The following is a 21,321-nucleotide window of genomic DNA, read 5'->3' on the forward strand; positions in this document are numbered from 1 at the left end:
CAGTCTTTGACGTGTCGACCTCATTGGATGGAAGCCAGATTTAATTGGATTGTCACAATGACATCACTCTATGCCTCTAATAAGTTTAAATACGTTTTTTCACTGTGAATGACGCAGTTTTGATATTAGTAGTGTGTAAGCCATTTTAACCATTAACTTTATTTGAAGGAGTTTTATTAAAGTGAGGAGCTGTATCAGTAAGTGTGCACCGGATGTTTTAATAAGAGAAAAATGCAGCATGTCACCAGATTTTCACATCATTTAAAGATTGAGAAGATGTCTTTCTTAGAAATCACCAGAGCCAGTGTCATCTGACCTTTGATGATCCCTGTCACATGAATGTTTCTCAGAAACTCTGACACTGGTTCCTTCATCCCGCCTCTCTCTGAGCATACTCTGACTGCATTTACCCAAGAAGACACTGACGTGGTCCACGGAGAGCGAAACGCCTGTAATGACACAGATATAAACGATTAACCTGCTAACAAAAAAAAAAGTGAAAACCTTTTACATAATATTCTTTCAGTGGTTTTGTAGAGTCTCCGGCAGGCTGCTGCTGATGTTTGCTGATCGTGTTGAAGCATGACCTCATTACTTTCACATTTTACATTAACAGTGAGCCAGTGTTTTCTTGTTTTTATGTTTTCAGACTTGTATCTTATTTGAAGTTCCTGAATTGAGTCATGCAGCTACAACAATTTGTAGGGTAGATTACAAAATGTCACTGCTATGTATCAAGTGACAGAAATATCGGTTGTGTCACGTACGCCTCACAGTTACAGGAACACGGTCACGATCGATGCGTGAACACCAAATGATAGGTTTGTAGCTTGAACCCATCCGCTGGAACGTTGAAGACAATATAATTACACTGCAAAGCAAGACACAAGTAGGCAAGCTTCTTCATGTTTCTCGTGCACGGGAGAGAACCGGACAGGCACCGTTCCTTCGCTTGACCCCAGTTGCTCTCGTCCGTTCTCCCGTACCACTGTTCTTTTATTGAGGTTACATGAATATGCATAAGTTCATTAACATATGACGTCTACATACACACAAAGAGTACCTTGCCTGTGTGTGTGTGTGTGTGTGTGTGTGTGTGTGTGTGTGTGTGTGTGTGTGTGTGTGGACTGCTGATCAAAGGGTCAAACATCCTTGGTCAGGAAGAGGGTAGCCTCCCCCTCACCCTAGATGGTTCATCCTAGATAACACGGTGAGGAAGTCCTGCAGTTCATCTAAACAAAGAGCACTTAGACTCGAACAGACGCAACTACGTTAATCCTACCATAAAACAATAAGACACGGTATGACCTCTCATGCTCCCAAAGTGCTGTCTAATACACACAAAGTTTGCAGACTATCAAGGATCAAAACCTCTACCAATCTACAACTAATTACAAAACTCTAAGCATATATAAGTAAATATTTCTAAGCATAAATGACAATCAACAATACAAATCTAACACCAAACCTGAGCAAAACACTGGGAGACATTAGCTGATGAAGGCAGATTCAAAACACCAAGCTGGCCATGGTGAAACCACTCCAGGATTCATAACAAGCTTCGGTAACGAGCGGACCAACAAGCCTTAGTACTGATTTGATAATATCTTTTTTTTAAATCAGTCAAGAAGAAGCCAGTCAGTCACTCCTTACCTTGCAGCTTCTTGTTTCAAAGTGGCCACACCCCCACCTGTAAGCCTGATCAGTTACAGCTTCCTGTTTCAAAGTGGCCACACCCCCACCTGTAAGCCTGATCAGTTACAGCTTCCTGTTTCAAAGTGGCCACACCCCCACCTGTAAGCCTGATCAGTTACAGCTTCCTGTTTCAAAGTGGCCACACCCCCACCTGTAAGCCTGATCAGTTACAGCTTCCTGTTTCAAAGTGGCCACACCCCCACCTGTAAGCCCGCTCCTGTGTCTCGTTCCCTCATTACTTCCTTGTGTATTTCAGCCTTGTGTTTTCCTCTGTCCGTTGTTGCCTCTCAGGGCTGTGTGTTATCGCCTTATTGTTCATTTTGAGTTCTGCGGTTCCACTTGAAAGTTTTGTGTTTTCCCTGTTTGTAATTTTAGAGTTTTTGCCACAGCCAATAAAGCGGCCTCTTACTGTTCAAGCTTTTGTTTGAGTCCTCATCCTGCCTGCAACACAGCTAATCTGGACAGTATCGGATCGATACTAGCCTGATCAGATCAATACTTCTCTCCTCTGCGTTCAGCTCGTGGCTCCAGTACATCAGAACGCAGACGTGGCTGTGCAAACGCCGCTCTGCCCGTCCTCCACTAACATTTTGCATTTTAGATGTTTTAAAAAAGGCCTTAGTTTTAGAGGAAGTCTAAACATAGACCACACACCAGAGGGTGCTGCAGAAAGAGTTTAATGTCTTTAACTTTACGTCTGTTTGAAAGGCTTCGATCAGTTGTTGGTTTATAGTTTCGTCAGCTTATTATTACCTTTATTCTGGATATTTCTGCTGATATTTTCCGGTGGAGCGTTGTGACTATCAGCTGGATTTACAGTATTTATATTTTGTGTTGCGTTTCCCTCGGCTCTCAGTTTCCTGTACTTTCCCCCTGAATGACCCTTTTGATTCAGAGGTAATTGATTAGTCAGAGACATGTACAGCAGGGCAATCATTCAATTTCCCCATTAAAGTCTAAAACCTCAGTGACATCACACCACGCTCCAGCCAATCTGGTCGCTGTTTATTAACCTCAAATCCCAGGAGCACTCTTTATTTACAGATTATAAAGTCAGAGTGTCTTCATGATTTTTGTCATCGTGACTCGGCTCAGCTGCTTCATCAACAGTCCTCTAATGGGGTAAGACTCTCCTGTGTGTCTGTGTTAGAGTTAAAACAGAAACTCTGTTACTGGCGCCTTGTAAAACCTGATGCTTGCAGGCACCAGAAGCTCTTCCTGAGTTTGGGACGATCAGCTCAGGACTCTGTGTGAAGTTTCCTTTCTCATCTGTGGGAAACAGCAGCTTTAAATGCTGTTTTTTATGTGTTGGCTTTGAATTCTCCATTTATTACCTGTTCTGTTCTCATACACAGCAAAATCTCCAGTGTTAAATTAACACTGGAGAGTGTCTATATGGGTCCAGTCCTCTGAGTGTTAAATACAACACTGTTGAGTGTTAAATTTACACCTTTGACAGTGTTATATGTTTAATAGTAACCTAGTCAGTTTTGAAGATTAACAAAGACTAACACTGAGCAGTGCTGATCTTCTAACACTGGAAAATAACTCAAAATGTTAGAAATATTCCAGTGTTAGAAAACCAGCACTGCTCAGTGTTGGTCTTTGTTAATCTTCAAAACTGACTAGGTTACTTTCCACCTGTCAGACGGTTGGTGGTTTGCTCCCTGGCAAATTAACCTGCTTTACGGTTACACAAGTAGTGTTTAGAGAAAAAGTAAGTGCATGGTTAAAGAAAATGTTTCATGTTAACAAAATGACAATTTTTTAAATCATCTGGAAATAAAAATTTTATTGTGTTTGAGCATGTATTCATATCTTTGTGGGGACCAAAAACTAATAATTGACTTGAGGGGACCAACAGCGTAATGGGGACCAGAATCCTGGACGGCATTTTTACACTCAAAATGTGGTTTTAGTGTCAGAGTTACAATTAGGTAATGTTTGGGGAAAGCATTACGTCACTTAGATGCCCCCACAAGATATGAATACCCGAGTGTGTGTGTGTGTGTGTGTGTGTGTGTGTGTGTGTGTGTGTGTGTGTGTGTGTGTGTGTGCTGGCACACTGGAATATTCAGCCGCTTTTCTTTGCCTATACAGTAACACATTTTTGTGTAATAACACTCGTACGTTCTGAATGTTTTACCGTTGCATAAGAACCAAGTTTATGTTGTGACCCCGCTCTACACTTCTGTGCGCTGTAAATCCTTTAATTTATTTATTTTCTGCGTATTGTTCATTTTCTTTAATTTAATTATTCTATTTTACTTATTTCTTTGTAGTGAAGTAAGAATCTTATTGCCCAGCGTAACCTGAGCGGTGCGGAGGACAACAAACTTCTTCATTCAAAGTTTATTGCAGATAACAGTAACTACCTTTGCTCCTTCTGAAGAAATTATGATGGGACCCTAAAAAAATTACTACGTACAATAATGGATTTCTATACATTTTACATCAGATGAAAATGTTTGTTGTAAGATTTGGATAATTATTTATTAAAGCGAGACATTTTAAATGAGAATAAGAAAGTATATCTCTGTGCCCCCCTCTCCCTGTTAATGCCCTACCTGCCCCCCTGGCAACACTTTGCTAGATCCGCCCCTGCACAGTTACCAGCTGTCAGCTACATAGAAAAGGATCCTGGTGTTATTTGTCTCTCAGAAACAGCTCATAACTTCCCTTCAACTCATTCATCCAGCCAGTCCAGCTATGCATGTAACCCAACTAATACCTGTGGTCACTGCTTAACTTTAACGTTGCGAAGCTGCCAATTTACCGCTCAGTCTACATCCCCACCCTCACCGATGGTCACAAGCTCTGGGTAGCGACCAAAGGATGAGGTCATGGATACAAATGAGTTTCCTTGGAAGAGAGTTCGGCAGAATATGGATGGATGATTTCCAATGATCCCAGTCTGAATTGTGGGATTATTTCCACTTCATCCATGTTGAGTAGTTTAAATAGACGTTGCTGAAAATCAAAAACAGCAACAAACAAATAAAGAAAAAGTCAAAAAAAGTTCCCTCATGCAGAAAACTGCAAAATACCGATTATGTGTCTGAAATACAGAACGTTTATTTTGGTGCAATAGTTTTCCTCGTGATGTTTTTAGGTGACTTATTGAAGGTGCTTTCCATTTTCCACAGAGACGACTTGTAAAGCTGAAACTCAGATGATGCAAACTCAAGATCATTTTCTCCCTGTAAAGTCTTCACGCCGTTTCTCTGCGCTCTCGTTTTAAAGAAAGGCTTTTGTGCTGCGTCTGAGCCGCTGTGTGCTCGGCGGCTGGAGCGGATGGTGCGAAGAAAAGACGATTTTCATGCTGGCTTTGGTCGAACAGTCGTGAGCTTTGTGGAGGCTTGGCAGCTGACTGCCTCATGCTGATGTGAAGGTCGTGGAGGCGAGTCTGATCTGTGACCTCTGTTTGTTTTTTCTCAGATTTGGCGAAAGAGAAATGTCATCTCATCCAGATCATGAGGTGAGCTAAGAGCGAACATACTTAGGCTTCGCCCAAACGTTTCTCCAGCTCCTCCACAGAAGAGGAGGAAGGGATTCGATCTGTGGAAGCATGAGCAACAAATGATGAAATACAGAATGAATGGGAATAAAAGAACAACGTGATCTGTGTTTGTATCGATATATAAGTATGTGAAAAAGTATTTGTGAGGTGGAGGTGGGCTCGGATCATTGTCCTGCTGCATAACCTGAGGGAGCTTTAGCTCCAATGCCCAAATATTCCAGTATTCCCAGTTCCAGCTTTAAAAAACCCCATTGTAGTCCTGATGAGGTGTAACGGTTTTCCTCCTCGTGTTTCAGACCAATGCCATCCTGAGAGCTTCCCATCTGCCTCTGGTTCGCTCAGCGTTACAGATGGTGACTTCGATGTACTCGGGGGTCAAAGCTCGCAACCGTCTGCTGGGTCTGATGGGAGGAATGGCCGAGGTCGGAGTTCGCAGCTTTTCCCAAGAGGCCATGAGACGAGCCACGCCCCTCCTGCAGAGTTTGGAGCCACAGAGTACGTGACAGCACTGCTGGCACCGTTAGCTTCATCTCACCTAATCACAGTTTCGCTGCCTCTGAATCGTGTTTGTCTTGTTCTCCACAGTCGATGCTGCCAACAGTTTTGCTCTCGTTGGTCTTGATCACCTGGAGAAAACCTATCCGATCCTGAACCAGTCAACAGACGAGGTCAGTACCTGCTACAGATGTGATGTTTCTGTTGTGGTCATGTCACAAACTTTTCTTTGCACCGCTGCCAGTTAAGGTAACGGTAAATTTCTGCACTAGAGTACGAGCGAGCAGCCAGGCTGTCGAAACAACAGGATCCAACGGAAGAAAGGCTCAGCATTGTTTTAAAAGGCTATACACGGATCATTTAAAATCATCACCTTTATGTAAAATTAAAGTAATAAATGTAGTTTTTCCATCCAGCTTAAAGTCCTTCAGACATCACTCAAAGGATTCAGTTGTAGTTTCAGGTGTTTGTCTAGAACAGGACACCTGGGGGCAGAAATCACCTGGAGAAAGCCTCTGGGCACTTCCTGCTCAGCAGCCGACACACAGAGAGCTGCTCTGAGGAGGTGGTGGAAACCAAACCTGGAGCTCAAAGAGATTCATTAGGCAGGCCCAAACAGGACTGTAGATAATTGTAAAGTGTCTCACATGCTTCAGCTGCCCCCAGGTGGATCGTATCAGTTTGATCTCCTCCAACATTTGCAGTGTCTCTGAGCCTGTTAAAGGCTTAATGTGCAAAGACGACTCTTAAAAACCGTTTACAATGTCAGGGAAGGCTGCTGCCTGATGTTACAGGGACTTTAAATCGCTGTAAATGCCTGCCTCTGATCAGGTTATGACTCACCTGAAGGACGCCTTCTTCCTGACCCTGGATGACGTGCAGCTGTGGGTGGTGGACGGCCTGGACGCAGCTCTGGATCAGCTGGAGCGTCTGGCCAACGTAGGCCGGGTGGCTGTGCAGCAGCTGCAGAACACTCAGGTGGGCCAGGCCGCCATGTCGGGACTCGATGACGTGCTGAGTCGCGTGGAGGACGCCACCGCCTACTACCTGCCCCTCCCACCCACACTGCGTGAGTATGAGGAGGGTTGTAGTGCTCTTTGGCAAAACAGCTATTTTTCTGTAAGTCTGAGAGATTTAAGCTAATGTTGCCTCACCTGTAGTTATCGTGTTATCACACAGAAATGCATCCCTGCAGCTCATATTTCAGACGAGATTATCGAGAATCAACTTTTTTCTGTGGAAAACGTGTGTTTTAGTGTGAGTACATATCTTTGTGGGGCAAAATCCCCACAAGTTTGAAGGCATTTTTGAGACTCAAAATGTGGTTTTAGAGTCAGGGTCATGGTTAAGGTCAGGGGCTGGGAAAGCGTTATGTCGATTAGATGTCTGCAAAAGATAGGAGTACTTGACACTGTGGCTGTATCCCAATTCAGGGTCTGCAGCCTTAAAGGCCGCATTTCAAGGCCGATTACGTCACAGCGGCGCGCCGAAGGCTGTCCCAATTCAAAGGCTGCTCGAAGTGCGGCCCTCAAATGCGTCCTTCATTTCCCTGAATTTTAAGGCTGTGGCAGTGTAGACTTCGTGGTCCCATATATCCCACAATTCATAGCGCGGCAGTCGGTGTGGAGAATTCTGCCGCAGACGGCAGAAGCGGAGCGGCCGAAGAGTAAACTGTGAAAAGTAAGTACTGAATATGATGTCACTTATTTATGTGCAAATGTTTAATAACGAAGAACATTAAAACATTACTGTTGGCCACATGTCTTGTGGCCTCTGACAGTGGACTCATCTCTGTGCTTGTCCTGCTAGACCTCAGTGCAGCGTTCGATACTGTCGACCATAATATCCTATTAGAGCGATTAGAACATGCTGTAGGTATTACAAGTACTGCACTGCAGTGGTTTGTATCATATCTATCTAATAGACTCCAGTTTGTGCATGTAAATGGAGAGTCCTCTTCACACACTGAGGTTAATTATGGAGTTCCACAGGGTTCAGTGCTAGGACCAATTCTGTTTACATTATACATGCTTCCCTTAGGCAGCATCATTAGAAGACATAGCATACATTTACACTGCTATGCTGATGACACCCAGCTCTATCTGTCCATGAAGCCAGATAACACACACCAATGAGTTAAACTGCAGGAATGTCTTAAAGACATAAAGACCTGGATGGCCGCTAACTTTCTGCTTCTTAATTCAGATCAAACTGAGGTTATTGTACTCGGCCCTGAAAAGCTTAGAAATATGGTATCTAAGCAGATTCTTACTCTGGATGGCATTACCTTGGCCTCCAGTAACACTGTGAGGAACCTTGGAGTCATGTTTGACCAGGACATGTCCTTCAACGCACATATTAAACAAATATGTAAGACTGCTTTCTTCCATTTGTGCAACATCTCTAAAGTTAGAAATATCCTGTCTCAGAGTGACGCTGAAAAACTAGTTCATGCATTTATTACTTCCAGGCTGGACGACTGTAATTCATTATTATCAGGATGTCCTAAAAACTCCCTGAAAAGCCTTCAGCTGATCCAAAATGCTGCAGCAAGAGTCCTGACAGGGACTAGAAAGAGAGAGCAGATTTCTCCTGTTTTGGCTTCCTGTTAAATCCAGAATTCAAAATCCTGCTCCTCACATACAAGGTCTTAAATAATCAGGCCCCATCTTATCTTAATGACCTTGTAGTACCATATCACCCTATTAGAGCACTTCGCTCTCGCTCTGCAGGCCTACTTGTTGTTCCTAGAGTATTTAAAAGTAGAATGGGAGGCAGAGCCTTCAGTTTTCAGGCCCCTCTTCTGTGGAACCAGCTTCCAGTTTGGATTCAGGAGACAGACACTATCTCTACTTTCAAGATTAGGCTTCAAACTTTCCTTTTTGCTAAAGCATATAGTTAGGGCTGGACCAGGTGACCCTGAATCCTCCCTTAGTTATGCTGCAATAGACGTAGGCTGCCGGGGGATTCCCATGATGCATTGAGTTTTTCCTTTCCAGTCACCTTTCTCACTCACTATGTATTAACAGACCTCTCTGCATTGAATCATATCTGTTATTAACCTCTGTCTCTCTTCCACAGCATGTCTTTATCCTGTCTTCCTTCTCTCACCCCAACCAATCACAGCAGATGGCCCCGCCCCTCCCTGAGCCTGGTTCTGCCAGAGGTTTCTTCCTGTTAAAAGGGAGTTTTTCCTTCCCACTGTCGCCAAAGTGCTCATAGGGGGTCATATGATTGTTGGGTTTTTCTCTGTATCTATGAAGCGCCTTGAGGCGACTTTTGTTGTGATTTGGCGCTATATAAATAAAATTGAATTGAATTGAATGTCGGCGAAGTTATGTGACATTAGTGACGTTTGCACTAACTTGGTTTTAAAGCCTTTACTTTAAAATATACGCCGTTCAATAGCTGAGCTTAATCTTACAGAGAATGATCAAAGCTCATGTAGAAAGAAACAAATGAACAAAAGATTTTCTCCTTCATTTCTGTCAAACAAAGCTGTATGACACGTTTCCAGCTGTTAGTATCATGGTTGCTAGGCAACCTGGGCAGCGCAACGGAGGCTAGACCGTCCCAATACACAAGCCTTGCACTTCCGGCCTTAGCGGTCTTTGAGTACGCGGCCCTTGAGGATCGTTGAGGCTGCATACTTTAAGGCTGCAGACCCTGAATTGGGATACAACCTGTGTCTGCGTGTGGGATATTTTTCTGCAGAATTCAACCAGCAGAGGGAGCCGAAGCTCTGCTGACTCCCCAAACTGCTGCTGGCGACTTCAGCTCTTTATGCTGATAATAGCCAACGAACCAATCAGAGAGCAGAGTCCTCAGTGTCACATGTTGACGCCAATAACACTGAAGGTGACAGGATCAAAACCTCACTTCATGTGACACTCTGAGGAAATTTCTAGACTGAGTGTGTTTACCGTTTGTCTTTATATCTATGTGAGGCCTGGTTGGAATTTTAAAACAGCGAGGACATTTGAGCTGTGTCACCGAAAGTGTTTTTAAAATCTTCTTATTGTAGGTCAGGGGCGTCAAATGCAAGGGCCACACCAGGAAATGAGACCAGACATGAAGTTTCTGAACATGCTTTAATGTCATGTGAAATGCACGTCCTGCCCAGACTCCAGTTCAGCACGAGTTCTACAAACGTTACTTTTGATGGCTGCTTGCTGTAACCTATCTTTATGAATGCAAAGCCTTCTGCCTCTGAACGTCTCTGCCATCCATCAGGTCAGGAATGGGAGCTGAGGGTGCAGCAGTACGAGAGTGAAGACGATGGCGATGAGCCCAGTATGTGGACGAGGGTCCGCAGCCTCCTGCTGACTCTCAGCCTGCAGCTTTATCACCGCCTGATGAAGATCAGAGAGCAGCTGCAGAGAGCCGTCAGGGCGATGGGAGACGCTGCCGACAAGGTGAGAGCAAACCAAACTCCCGCAGAACTCGGTGTGTGATGTTTAACGTGAAAGGAAACACGACAGAGTTGTGGGGTTTGTTTAGGCAACCTGAATGCCAGTGAGAGAAGAAATCAGATTCATTTTAAGGTCCGGAAGACCTGGGATCTAATCCACATAAACCTAAAAGAGGAACCAAATCTAAACTAAACTACATCTAAACATGTTGGAGGATCTCAACAGTTCCCCCAACGAAATGGCAAGTCCAGAGAGCGTGAGTTCTTAGAAATTCTTTCACATACCCAGCAGACATCCTCGCGTGGACCCACTTTTGGTAGCTGTGGGTGAACTGTGGGCCTGTGTGGGCAGAAAAAACCCACACTTATCCCACACTGACCTGAGTGGCTGTGCTCACCGCAACTTTGTCCTTTGGGGCCTCAGAAAGGGGTTTCTATGGGCACACTACTACACTGCCCAGCTGGGGCACATCTGGACCTTATAGTGCAGGATTCATTCCATGTAATCTGAATCATATCCAGTAATTTGATTGATAAAATCAATCCCCCAGCTGAGTTTGGGCTGCAGATAAATGATAAATGGCCTGTATTTGTATAGCGCTTTACTAGTCCCTAAGAACCCCAAAGCGCTTTACACATCCGGTCATCCACACATTCACACACTGGTGATGAAGCTACATTGTAGCCACAGCCGCCCTGGGGCGCACTGACAGAGGCGAGGCTGCCGGACACTGGTGCCACCGGGCCCTCTGACCACCACCAGTAGGCAACGGGTGAAGTGTCTTGCCCAAGGACACAACGACCGAGACTGTCCAAGCCGGGGCTCGAACCGGCAACCTTCCGATTACAAGACGAACTGCCAACTCTTGAGCCACGATCGCCTCAAGAGTTGGGATAAAAGTATAACAACTTGGACGTAGCTTCCAGGTCCTGTCTTCTGACTTATGACCAGCAGGGGGCGATATCTATGATCTCCTAGCTTCTCTGGGCTCGGCCGCGTGTTTCACATGATACTGAATAAACGTTTTAGACAGTTTTGTAAACATTGCGTATTTTAAGACTCACAAAGGAGGATTATCGAACAACAACAACAGCCAACAACCTCGAAGTTTGATGATCCCATCGATTTAAAACACCACGAAGGCGATGATGAAAAAACACATCACAAGGTCAAAAAACAGGACTTCAGGACCCTGGGGCTGATGTCACCAGAGGAATTAAAACATTTAAACCTTTTCTAATGATGATGATGATGATAAGTATCTGTCAATCACACTTTCCAGGTTTTTACTTTAAACCTGTCTTTATGTTTGAATGTGAGGAACTGACTGTGACAGTCACACTTTAAAAATACAAACAAAAGTCCTCATAATTATGACGAGCACATGAGGAAATATGTCCACCTGGGCCAAACTAAACTGCACGTTTCTGTGTCCTGAGATAATTTGAGTCCAGTGTGTTCTCGTTTTGTTGTTAATGTTAGTTTCAGTTATTTAGCCTCCTAAGACCCGAACTCTTCCACAGCAGCATTTTTAATTTCTCTTTGATATTTGGGCTGATTGGGTCCTGATGAATGTAAAAACAAAGAATTAGCAGATTTTTTTTTTGCCTAATTTTTGTTTCTAACAAAAATAAGAGCCACATATGAGGATATTCATTTTAAATTTTGATAGAAGAGTAGCATATAATGTCCTCGTAAGTGGATATCAGGCCCTTGTAGAGCAAAATTGAGTATTTTGGTCTAAATAACCCAAAATGTGATGTCAACATATGTGGACGCCAGGTCCTAGGAGGTTAAAGCTTTTAGTTTTCTGTGTTATTTTTAGTAGCGTTCACCTTTGACTCGTCCTCCTCAGTTTATCCTAAAACCCCCACGTTTCTCCTCCCAGCAGCTTTTATGACTCTCAGGCTGGGACCAGCGTTTATCGCTGAGAGGCGGCGGCAGCAAGCTCTTCCCTAAAACAAACGTTTCTGTCATTTTCACCATGATAGAAATCTTCTGCCGTCCAGAACAAACAAACGAGGAGACGTGAAGCAGCTGCTGTAAGACGAGTGGTCTCGTTTATCTAGCTCTGTGAGGACCAGTTGTTAAAAAATGAAAGCAAATTAGCCCAACACACAGGTCTGTCTGAGGGTTCAGAGGTCGACACGCGAAGTTTCCGATACAAAAGTCCAACCTGTTCAAAGTGTCTTTCTTTTCTTTTTATCCAATTCAACATAAAATATCCAATAAACCTGAAGAAACATGATTCAGAAGTGACTGTGCAAACCAATGAAACCATCCCAGAAGCTGTGGGATGAAACTGCACTTAAAATGGGACGTAAGACATTAAAAAACACCTCATGCACGCCTGACAAGTCAGAAATGTTCCAACTTAAGAATCTTGGAACATTTTGGCCAGTTTGTCCAGAAAGTCCTAAAACTGAGAACATAGAAACCTGAACAACAGCCCTACAAACTGAAATATGAAACGTCAGACAGGATAAGAGCGGCAGGATGTTTCTCAGACACCTACATGTGTGCTCATTACACCTGGGAGCGCCAAAGTGTGTGTGTGTGTGTGTGTGTGTGTGTGTGTGTGTGTGTGTGTGTGTGTGTGTGTGTGTGTGTGTGTGTGTGTGTGTGTGTTGGCGGCAGCTACATGACTGGACACACACGCACACACGCACACACACACACACACATCAGACTCAGTTTGATCGAGTACAGATTAGCGTTGTTATGTGAGCAGATAAATTGAGAAGAATTTTAAACGAGAAGAATCCAAAGAGAGAAAACGTGACTCGACACTAAAACATGAATGAAAGCAATGGGAGGAAGCTCCAGCCTGCTCGGTGCAGGTGTTGCAGGAACACCTGTATTCACGGCGCTGTAATGACAACAGGAAACGGCTCATAAAGACATCTCCGAGGTCACTTTGACTTTGGCCTCCGGGCCTCACGTGTAAATCAAATCAAATCAAATCACTTTTTATTGTCACATCACATGTGCAGGCACACTGGCACAGCACATGCGAGTGAAATTCTGTAAATGTTTTTTAGGGTGTGGATGAGAACAGAAAATAAATATCAGCGTCAGTTTAGATGTCCTGCTGTTAAAGAAAACACAAGTGTTCTCTGAATAGCGAGGGATGGATTGATGGCACACAGATGGGAGTCTCCTGCCTTCGGGAAAATGAGCTCCATTAAAGATAAATGGATGTGCTTCCTCAGCAGACGGCTGTAATCTAAGCGGAGCTCGCTGCCTACGTGCCGCGTGGAGCGTCTGAGCTGATGGGGCGATAACGGCCGAGTGTGGTCTGCTCAGACTCACGGCCTCAGCTTGTTTAAAACATCATCAGCGACATGCAGAGCGACACAGATCTACATCATGATATTCAGCCTCTGCCCTCAAAGTGCACAATGAGAAGTTTATCTGTGGGTGATTTTAACTGTATTTCACAGATGCAACCTGTTACTTTACGCTACACTGAGAAACACTCATTACACTACACTCAGTGTTTGTACAGAAGCAGTTTTTGTAGCGTTGCCTCTACAGGACAGTTTAAATCACAAGTGCAGACTGTCAGCGTCACTTCAAGGAGTTTAAAATTTGTCATGAATTGTTCTGGACTTTCATTCATTTTTATGTACAATAACTGGACAGACTAACTTTAATTTTAAGGACTGGTTTAACTACTTTAATACTAGTCAGTCTAAACTGTGAGGCGCTTTCACCTGCTGCCATTCATGCCCACGCCATCACCCTGCTGGTGTCTGCTTCAGCTTTTCCCATCGTTCAGCTCCAACTTCATCTTGGTTTCTGTGCCGGCTTTTTTTCTGGCTAATCCAAGTTTTCCTAAGTCGGGTCTGTCCTTCTTGTTCTTCAGTGGAGTGCAGTCTATCGTAAACTCTGTATTTCCACTCATGTCCCGATTCAGACCTCATCATCGCGTTCTTCACTCGCTCCCATGTTGTGCGGAGGTTTTCTTAAACAAGGAAAGACGTCTGCACCACGATTTGTCTCCTGTGTGTTTCAGACCTTTCAGTGTTGCTGATCCCGTTGGTGGATTCCTTCTTTTTGAGACTTTTTAAGCAGATTGTGGATTTTTGCTGTTCTTATTTTGGTTTAATTTTGGTTTTTCATGGTAATAACGGCCACCTTCACTTCAACTGCCTGTCAGTCAATTGTTTAAGTACCTTTAAACTCAGGAGTTTAGATCATTCCTAAACCATTAATGCAATTTTATCTTTAATGCAAATGATAATTCGCACTCAAAACACATCTTGATATTCATATCTTCAAGATCAGGCTTCAAACTTTCCTTTTTGCTAAAGCATATAGTTAGGGCTGGACCAGGTGACCCTGAATCCTCCCTTAGTTATGCTGCAATAGATGTAGGCTGCTGGGGATTCCCATGATGCATTGAGTTTTTCTTCTTCACTCACTATGTATTAACAGACCTCTCTGCACTGAATCATATCTGTTATTAACCTCTGTCTCTCTTCCACAGCATGTCTTTATCCTGTCTTCCTTCTCTCACCCCAACCAATCACAGCAGATGGCCCCGCCCCTCCCTGAGCCTGGTTCTGCCGGAGGTTTCTTCCTGTTAAAAGGGAGTTTTTCCTTCCCACTGTCGCCAAAGTGCTGCTCATAGGGGGTCATATGATTGTTGGGTTTGTCTCTGTATGTAGTATTGTAGGATCTACCTGACATTATAAAGCACCCTGAGGTGACTTTTGTTGTAATTTGGCGCTGTATAAATAAAAATAAATTGAATCTTTGTGGGAACCAAATTGATATGAATACCCGACGTGTGTGTGTGTGTGTGTAAAGATGCACACAGAGGATTGTGAAGTTATTTGAATGAAAGGCAGAAACGTGACAATGTTTGTCTAGATTGTGTTTGTGCATTACGTCGTCCTGATCACTGAGCCAAACACTGACTGCGCCCAGTGTTATTGTAGGTCTCTATCTTACCGTATAAAACGCCTTGAGGCGTCTGTTGTTGTGATTTGGTTTTATAAAATCAAACTGATTGAATTAGACCTGCTGCTGAAGCTCCACGTGTTGCTGCTTTGATAGCACCATTACTGCGTGCAGCACCACGGGAAAGCAAAGACCTTCACAGTTTTGGTGCAGCCTTCTGAACCGAAGCATCGTGATTCACCGCATGCAGTAGAAGTAGTGAGGAGCGATAAAACGAGTTGGATGCCCTAAAATGTTTCAGCTCTTTGAGTTTTAATGAGTCTTTTATCAAAAGCATCTTTGGTGTGAGGAAACACTGAACTCTATCCTTTCCCCTGTGAAACATGAAAGGCTTCTGTGGTGTTTTTACTTCACCAGTGAGCAGTTTGTTTCTTCTTGCTGGTATCTGGCCGTGCTGTGAAAGGCACGTCGCAGTGACCCTGCAAAAGCCTGTCATCTCCTCCACAGTGTGACTTATAAGCACAGGCTGGTCACATTTCTGAGGCTCGGCTGTGGGCGCAGCCGTCCTGTTTCATTCAGACTAATGAGGACGTGTCTCTGCAGGTGAGCTGGTCAACATGTTGTTGTGTCAGCAGCAATCTGCCGCCTCATTAGCCTGTCGCTGTGCGCTCACGTGTTCAAGTGGCTGTTTGTCAGCAGCACAGAAGGTCACAGCCCGCTGTCTCAGTTTGACCCAAATACCCGAACCCCAAATTTCCCAGGACAGACCTGAGAACATTTTGTATTCGGAGAGAAAAACAACAATCTCTGCGTAAATATCTCGTTACGCATCCTGGCTTGTCTCTGATTGGTCGGCTGATGCTCAGTCAGCTGTCACTCCAATAAACAGGACCAAAGACTGGAAGCATAAATTCCAAAATGTTCCTCCTGCTGTTTATTTTTAGCACCACTTGCTTTTCTCCCAACTTTTTTGCTGCGAATACTTTTCATGAAATAGTAAAATATCTCAGTTCGAATATGAGTTTATGAGATGTGCAAATTATTGCATTCATACTTTGTTTACATTTTACACAGCATCCAAACTTATCTGCAGTTTGTGTTGTATGTATGTTATATGCAATTACATTGGCCCAAATCTAAATTAGACAGAGTTTTGTCTCTCGGTGAGCCCTGAGTGTTTAACCTGCAGAGACGAAGTAAATGCAGACGAGGCAAGGAAGAGGAAAAGGGAGCGCAGAAGGAAAGCAGCAAGTATAAAAGAGAAGGTGGCGAGGGAAGTAAGAAAAATGAGAAAGGAAATGATGTTTCACATAAAGGATGATGGGATGGAAGGTTGTCTGTGTGTGCGGCTACTGCAGGTAGGGGAAAATCTAGACAGTGTGGAGTGAACGTCGGACAGGAAACAATCAGTGTCCTGATGTATAATTACACTTTGATCCTTTTCCTTTTAAGTAAGTGATGCAGATTGTTGCTGTGAGCCTTTCTGGAGTGAGGCAAACAAACATAATTCCTCTTATTACTGAACTTTCATCCACATAATGCAGTGTTGCCACGAGTTTACAGGCAGGCGAAATAAATGAATGGATGTTTTTATCATCTAAGAGCCCAAATTCCAGGTTTGAAGCTGTTGCTTATGGACCAGATTACGTGTCACTGTGATCCTGAAACAAGATATTTTTTATTAGTTTATAGTCTTCAAAAGAAGTATTCAGCTGGAGGCATGGTTCTTCTAAATACCAGTACAAACTGGAGTCCTTTCACATGTGAGTGTAGTTAATTCAGTGCTTTTCCTCCACAAAATAAATGCATCACTGATTACATTTGGGGACGTGTGACAGACGGGCCCTCATCTCATTCCTGCTGTTCCTGCCGTCTTTGTTCCTGAGCAATCCCTCCTCACGCGTTGCTTTCTGTGTCCTCACGTGTTGCTCTGCTTCCAGCTGGTACCGGTCCAATTTTTCTCCCCCGTTGTGTCCCAGAAAATTTGCTGTCTCCGTAAACTCTGAGAGGTTTACGGAGAGTTTATGCCAACGAAAGGACACGAGTGTCCCAGTTCGGGTATGGCACTCACTTATTACAGATTTAAGGAAAGTGCAGAGAGGCCCCACTGAACAGTAACACAGTATTTCACTACACAGATCAGAATTCATCACCGGGGTAAAGGAACTCAATCAAGCTGTTTGCGAACTTTCTTCATAATAACACCAAAAACTAAATCCTGGAGATCCTCGGGTACTGTGATCTGTTCCCAGATGGTGTTGCATGTTTGATCCACCTTCTCATTGATCCAGGCTTGGAACTGGGACTGGGAGTAGCTTATGACCCCATGAGGTTGGGTTTGTGTCTCCTCCTGGTCTCAGAATTGTTGAATGTGTTAGCCATGCATAGGTCCATTGCACCTGTCCATGATGGGTCATGTTTAGGCTACTAACAGATACATGTATGTGTTTACTGTAAAACAGCTGTAAGGAATTCTGGTTTATGTGACAGAAAAGTTAAAGGAGGTGAAAAGACAGAAGCTGAAGAACAAAGCAGCTAGAGGAGTGAAAAAGTCGAATTCTTCCGAGTTCATTCACCATTTTAGTAAGTTTACTGCTGAAGAGACACAAGATTCATGGATGTTCTAACAACAGCACCTGTTCCCTGCAGGTTGGTCTGCTTCGGGTCCTCAAGTTGTCCGGTGACCTGCTGCAATTCCTGCAGGGCCTCCTGGTGGCGCTGGTGTACCAAGCAGAGGCCCTCAGAGAGGCCTCTCTGAATGCGGTCAGAGTTCGGGCGACCATGTTGGCAGAGCTGCGTGTGGTTCGTCTGGTCCGAGCAGTACCCCTCCAAATCCAGGAGCTGCTTCAAGAGCTGAGGGAAGTGGCCAAGATCATCCTTCAGTTCGTGTTCAACACCACACCACTTTACGACATGGTGAGTAGAAAGCACCTGCAACACACCTGTAACACACCTGAGACATGTCGGGATTTCCAACTCCACTCCCCATTTGTTTTCAGCTGCAGAAGCCATCTCCTCAGGAGGTGGAGGAATTCTTGAACCAAGAGGAGCTTGTATCCGACAACTCGTCTCGTCGTGGCTCCAGTAACAGCCTCTTCCTGAAGGCCATGGACGGCCGTCCTCGCCGCCGCCGGAGCCTGTACTCCCGCGCTGCACGAGGTTCCGGGGGTCCTGTGAGCCCCGACCCAACTAATGGCTGTCGTCGCTCGAGTCTAAAGGAGCCCCAAGCCGCAGAGGTGGAGGGCACGCCCCTCCCTTCCGAAGGCGCTGCCCTTCGACGGCCATCTGCCGCCGAGCTGCTCCTCGCCCCGCTCAAACAGTTCGTCTCCCAGAGCCAGAAGGCCTTCGAGTACCTGACCCCCAACTCCTCCGAAAATGCTGCCAACGCTACAGAAACAACCGACTCCTAAACACCACGCTGAGGTTTGACCCCACCCTTATCCCCCACCGACCGCGGCCTTTGACCCCGACCCCCGAGCGATTACAGCCGGCCACCTCAGTCCTGGATGATCAGACGAACCTGCCTCAGCTGCTGCTGGTTTGTGCGTTCGTGTTCAGCCGCAAAGCTGTCACCAAATTATCATTTGATCGCTGACGCCGTTCTCGCTGTGGACAGGCGGCAACATGCAAAACCTACAAGAGGTTTCCTAAAGGAGGTTTTTAAGACAGAAGAAATAAAAAAGGGCCCAAGACCGATTCGTATGGGACGCCTCCCAAAAAACACCGTCACATGAATCTAGAGTATCAGCCTGCATCAATGTAATTCCAGAGAAAACTCTGTCATTAGGTTTAATTGGGTTTAATGTCGAGCCACAAAGTCCCAAATAATCCCAGATCTGTTTCACATTTAGCAGAAAATGTTCTATATTTATTTCACAATTCTTTCAAATATGTTAAATGTATGCTGTTCATAATCTGCTTTGCTTTGTAGAAGAAGCAAGAAGCCTTTAGCCACATTTCATAACCTTTTTCCAGTCACAGAGTTGATGAGATGTGACTGAAAGCTGTTTTGTTTTTTTGGTCAACGTGCAGCTTGGTTATGATGTTATTTTGTGTTTTGCTCCTGATAATCAAGCACTGATGCAAAGTGTGGAGCAGGGAAATTATTTAACAATAGCAGTAAAATAATTTCCTGAACTTAAAGAAGGACCAAAGAGGAAGGAAAGCATATATTTTGGTTAAGTCTGATAAATTAGAATTAGAAGGTATTGTTACATTAAAAGGAGCAAAATGAAACAAAAAGGCTATACCAAAAACAGGTTATAACATAGGAAATGTGAGGTTAAAATGAAGTTAACACATAGGAGTTGTTTTTAGGCAGCATTTAGCTATGATGAAATGTATACAGGAGTAATTGCTTATATGCTTAAACTTAATTGATTAAAGTGGTTGTTTTTCTTTTGGAGCTTTTAGTAGAATAGGCTGGTTCTAATGATTTTTTGTTAAAAAGGTGGACAGTTTGTGCACAGGATGTTGATGATCAGATAAGGGAAAAATAGAGCGAGCAACCGGACGTAAAAGCAGGGCTTAAAGAGTTTTAAAGGGATGAGTAACGTTGAAGAATATATATAAATACAAGTCAATAAGTTAAGAACATAATTAGGATCATGCTTTTGATTACAGAGTCCCAAATAGGATAAGTTAGGGAGGTGCAGGAAAAGGTGTTTTGTTTCCTTTGCAGAAGATCTCGGCGACCACAGGAGGGGCGAGGATGCTGGAGATCTCGAGGCCTCATGAACCAAAAGAGAGGGACCGAGAAAACCTAAGCTTACACATGGAGTGTTCTCGAATGGGAGCTGGTTGAGCCAGAGGACGGCTAGAGAGGGTCTGAGCGAGGACACAATGTATTGCGACCTCTGGTGTTCCAGAGGTCGAGAGAGGGAGTGTGGAGCAGGGAAATTATTTTACTGCTATTGTTAAATAATTGTCATCATTACCATTGCATTAATAATATAATCTGGAGTTTATATTGCGTTTAGAGGTTTAAACAGTGTGTCTTTCAGAAAGGCTAAAAGTAACAGGACAGGAAACAGGCTTGGAGAGTTTTGCAGAAGTGAAAGTTATTTTGAGCAGCAGGCTAAGACGAGGCTTTAACAATGTAACAGATAGCTTTAAGAAGGCCTTAAGATGTTATGCATACAGTTATTATGTTAACTTTGTATTCCAGGTGCAGTTATGACTATTTTATACACAATGCATATCTGTGCTTATTAAAGAGTTGGAGCTCGGTCAATTAATTGGGGGTTGGAAGCTTTGTTCGGCGCGATGTCCGGACAATCTATTGTGCAAGTGACTTGGAGCCATAGAAGGAATTGCAGTACATGCTTACAAAACACTTATATCAGGTCATTTCATATTAAGGTTTTAGTAGAGGTTCTTGGTTAAAACATTTATTTAGTAGAAGACATACATATAGTCTCAGTGAGCCTCTGGTCTGGTGAAAGGTCAGAAGTGCAACAGGTGAATTGAGAAAGAGCATGTGAGGTCAACACACACACACACACATGAGTTAGATTTATTTAGAGGAGAGATTAGTCATGTCTCGGCAAGAAAGAGGAACAATTCACTTTAAGACAAGAACGGAAAGTACCAGCCATGAAAATAGAAGATGATCTTCTGGGTTAAAAGTCATTGTGGTGTTGATCTGATCTATGTATAAAATGTATCTGTGACGCATGAAGGGGCGTCAGTAAATCAAACCCTGATGCTATAAAATATCTGTTTATGCTTTGATTAAGTTGAAGATTAATTCCTGTCTGTGTACAGATTATTCTTCCCACACGTGTGTTCATTAAAAATCATTGTTTGACCAAGAGCTTCTGGACCAAGGGTGGTTTGTACTCTCCTTCCTCAATTTTGAACCTTAACAAAAGTAGTGATGAAGGCTCTGTGTTGTTGGTTGGAGATGTGTGGATGGGTTTGGTACCAAGACTTGTTGGGTAGACGAATGTTCGCCAAGTTCTGAACTTTATTATGTAAAAAAGACAGATGCAGCAGAATCTAGTCAAAGTGATCAGCGGTGGTTGTAATTGTCCAAAATATCGAGCACTTTGAAATATTTCACGTTCAAACCTGTCAGGAAGTGACCTGTTTTATTTGGACAGAAATTTGCTGAAACTCATTTAATCTCTTTTAATTAATATAGTTTTGATAATTTAGAAGTTATCATTGGTTTTATGGTTGTCACTCTTGTCTGTATGAAACCACTTATGTAAACGATGATCTGAAAGTGTTTCTGACTGAGCCACAAGTTCAAATAAAAGCTTCGTCAAACCTCAGAGGACTGAACAG

The 21,321-nt window shown here is 43.8% G+C and overlaps 1 protein-coding gene across 1 annotated transcript; it reads left to right on the top strand.

Annotated features, from left to right (window-relative positions):
* The first annotated feature begins 2,750 nt into the window (after nucleotides 1-2,750).
* On the top strand, nucleotides 2,751-21,317 carry plin6 (perilipin 6). Its single transcript, XM_086312578.1, has 8 exons — nucleotides 2,751-2,817; nucleotides 5,134-5,173; nucleotides 5,512-5,710; nucleotides 5,801-5,883; nucleotides 6,542-6,779; nucleotides 9,944-10,125; nucleotides 17,680-17,946; nucleotides 18,030-21,317. The coding sequence occupies exons 1-8, from the start codon at nucleotides 2,762-2,764 to the stop codon at nucleotides 18,438-18,440; spliced, it is 1,476 nt and encodes a 491-aa protein (XP_086168704.1). The 5' UTR covers nucleotides 2,751-2,761; the 3' UTR covers nucleotides 18,441-21,317.
* The last annotated feature ends 4 nt before the right edge of the window (nucleotides 21,318-21,321 follow it).

The sequence above is a fragment of the Aulonocara sp. 'chitande type north' Nkhata Bay genome, linkage group LG11 (assembly GCF_057382095.1).
Source record: "Aulonocara sp. 'chitande type north' Nkhata Bay isolate Kocher_YH1m ecotype deep benthic linkage group LG11, A_spYH_male_GT1.1, whole genome shotgun sequence".
NCBI lineage: Eukaryota > Metazoa > Chordata > Actinopteri > Cichliformes > Cichlidae > Aulonocara > Aulonocara sp. 'chitande type north' Nkhata Bay.

Excerpts from the sequence above, each read along its gene's own strand:
- plin6 (XM_086312578.1), top strand. The coding sequence starts at position 2,762 with ATGATTTTTGTCATCGTGACTCGGCTCAGCTGCTTCATCAACAGTCCT. Across the intron at positions 2,818-5,133 it reads ATCAACAGTCCTCTAATGGG|ATTTGGCGAAAGAGAAATGT; the intron begins GTAAGACTCTCC and ends GTTTTTTCTCAG. Across the intron at positions 5,174-5,511 it reads CATCTCATCCAGATCATGAG|ACCAATGCCATCCTGAGAGC; the intron begins GTGAGCTAAGAG and ends CTCGTGTTTCAG.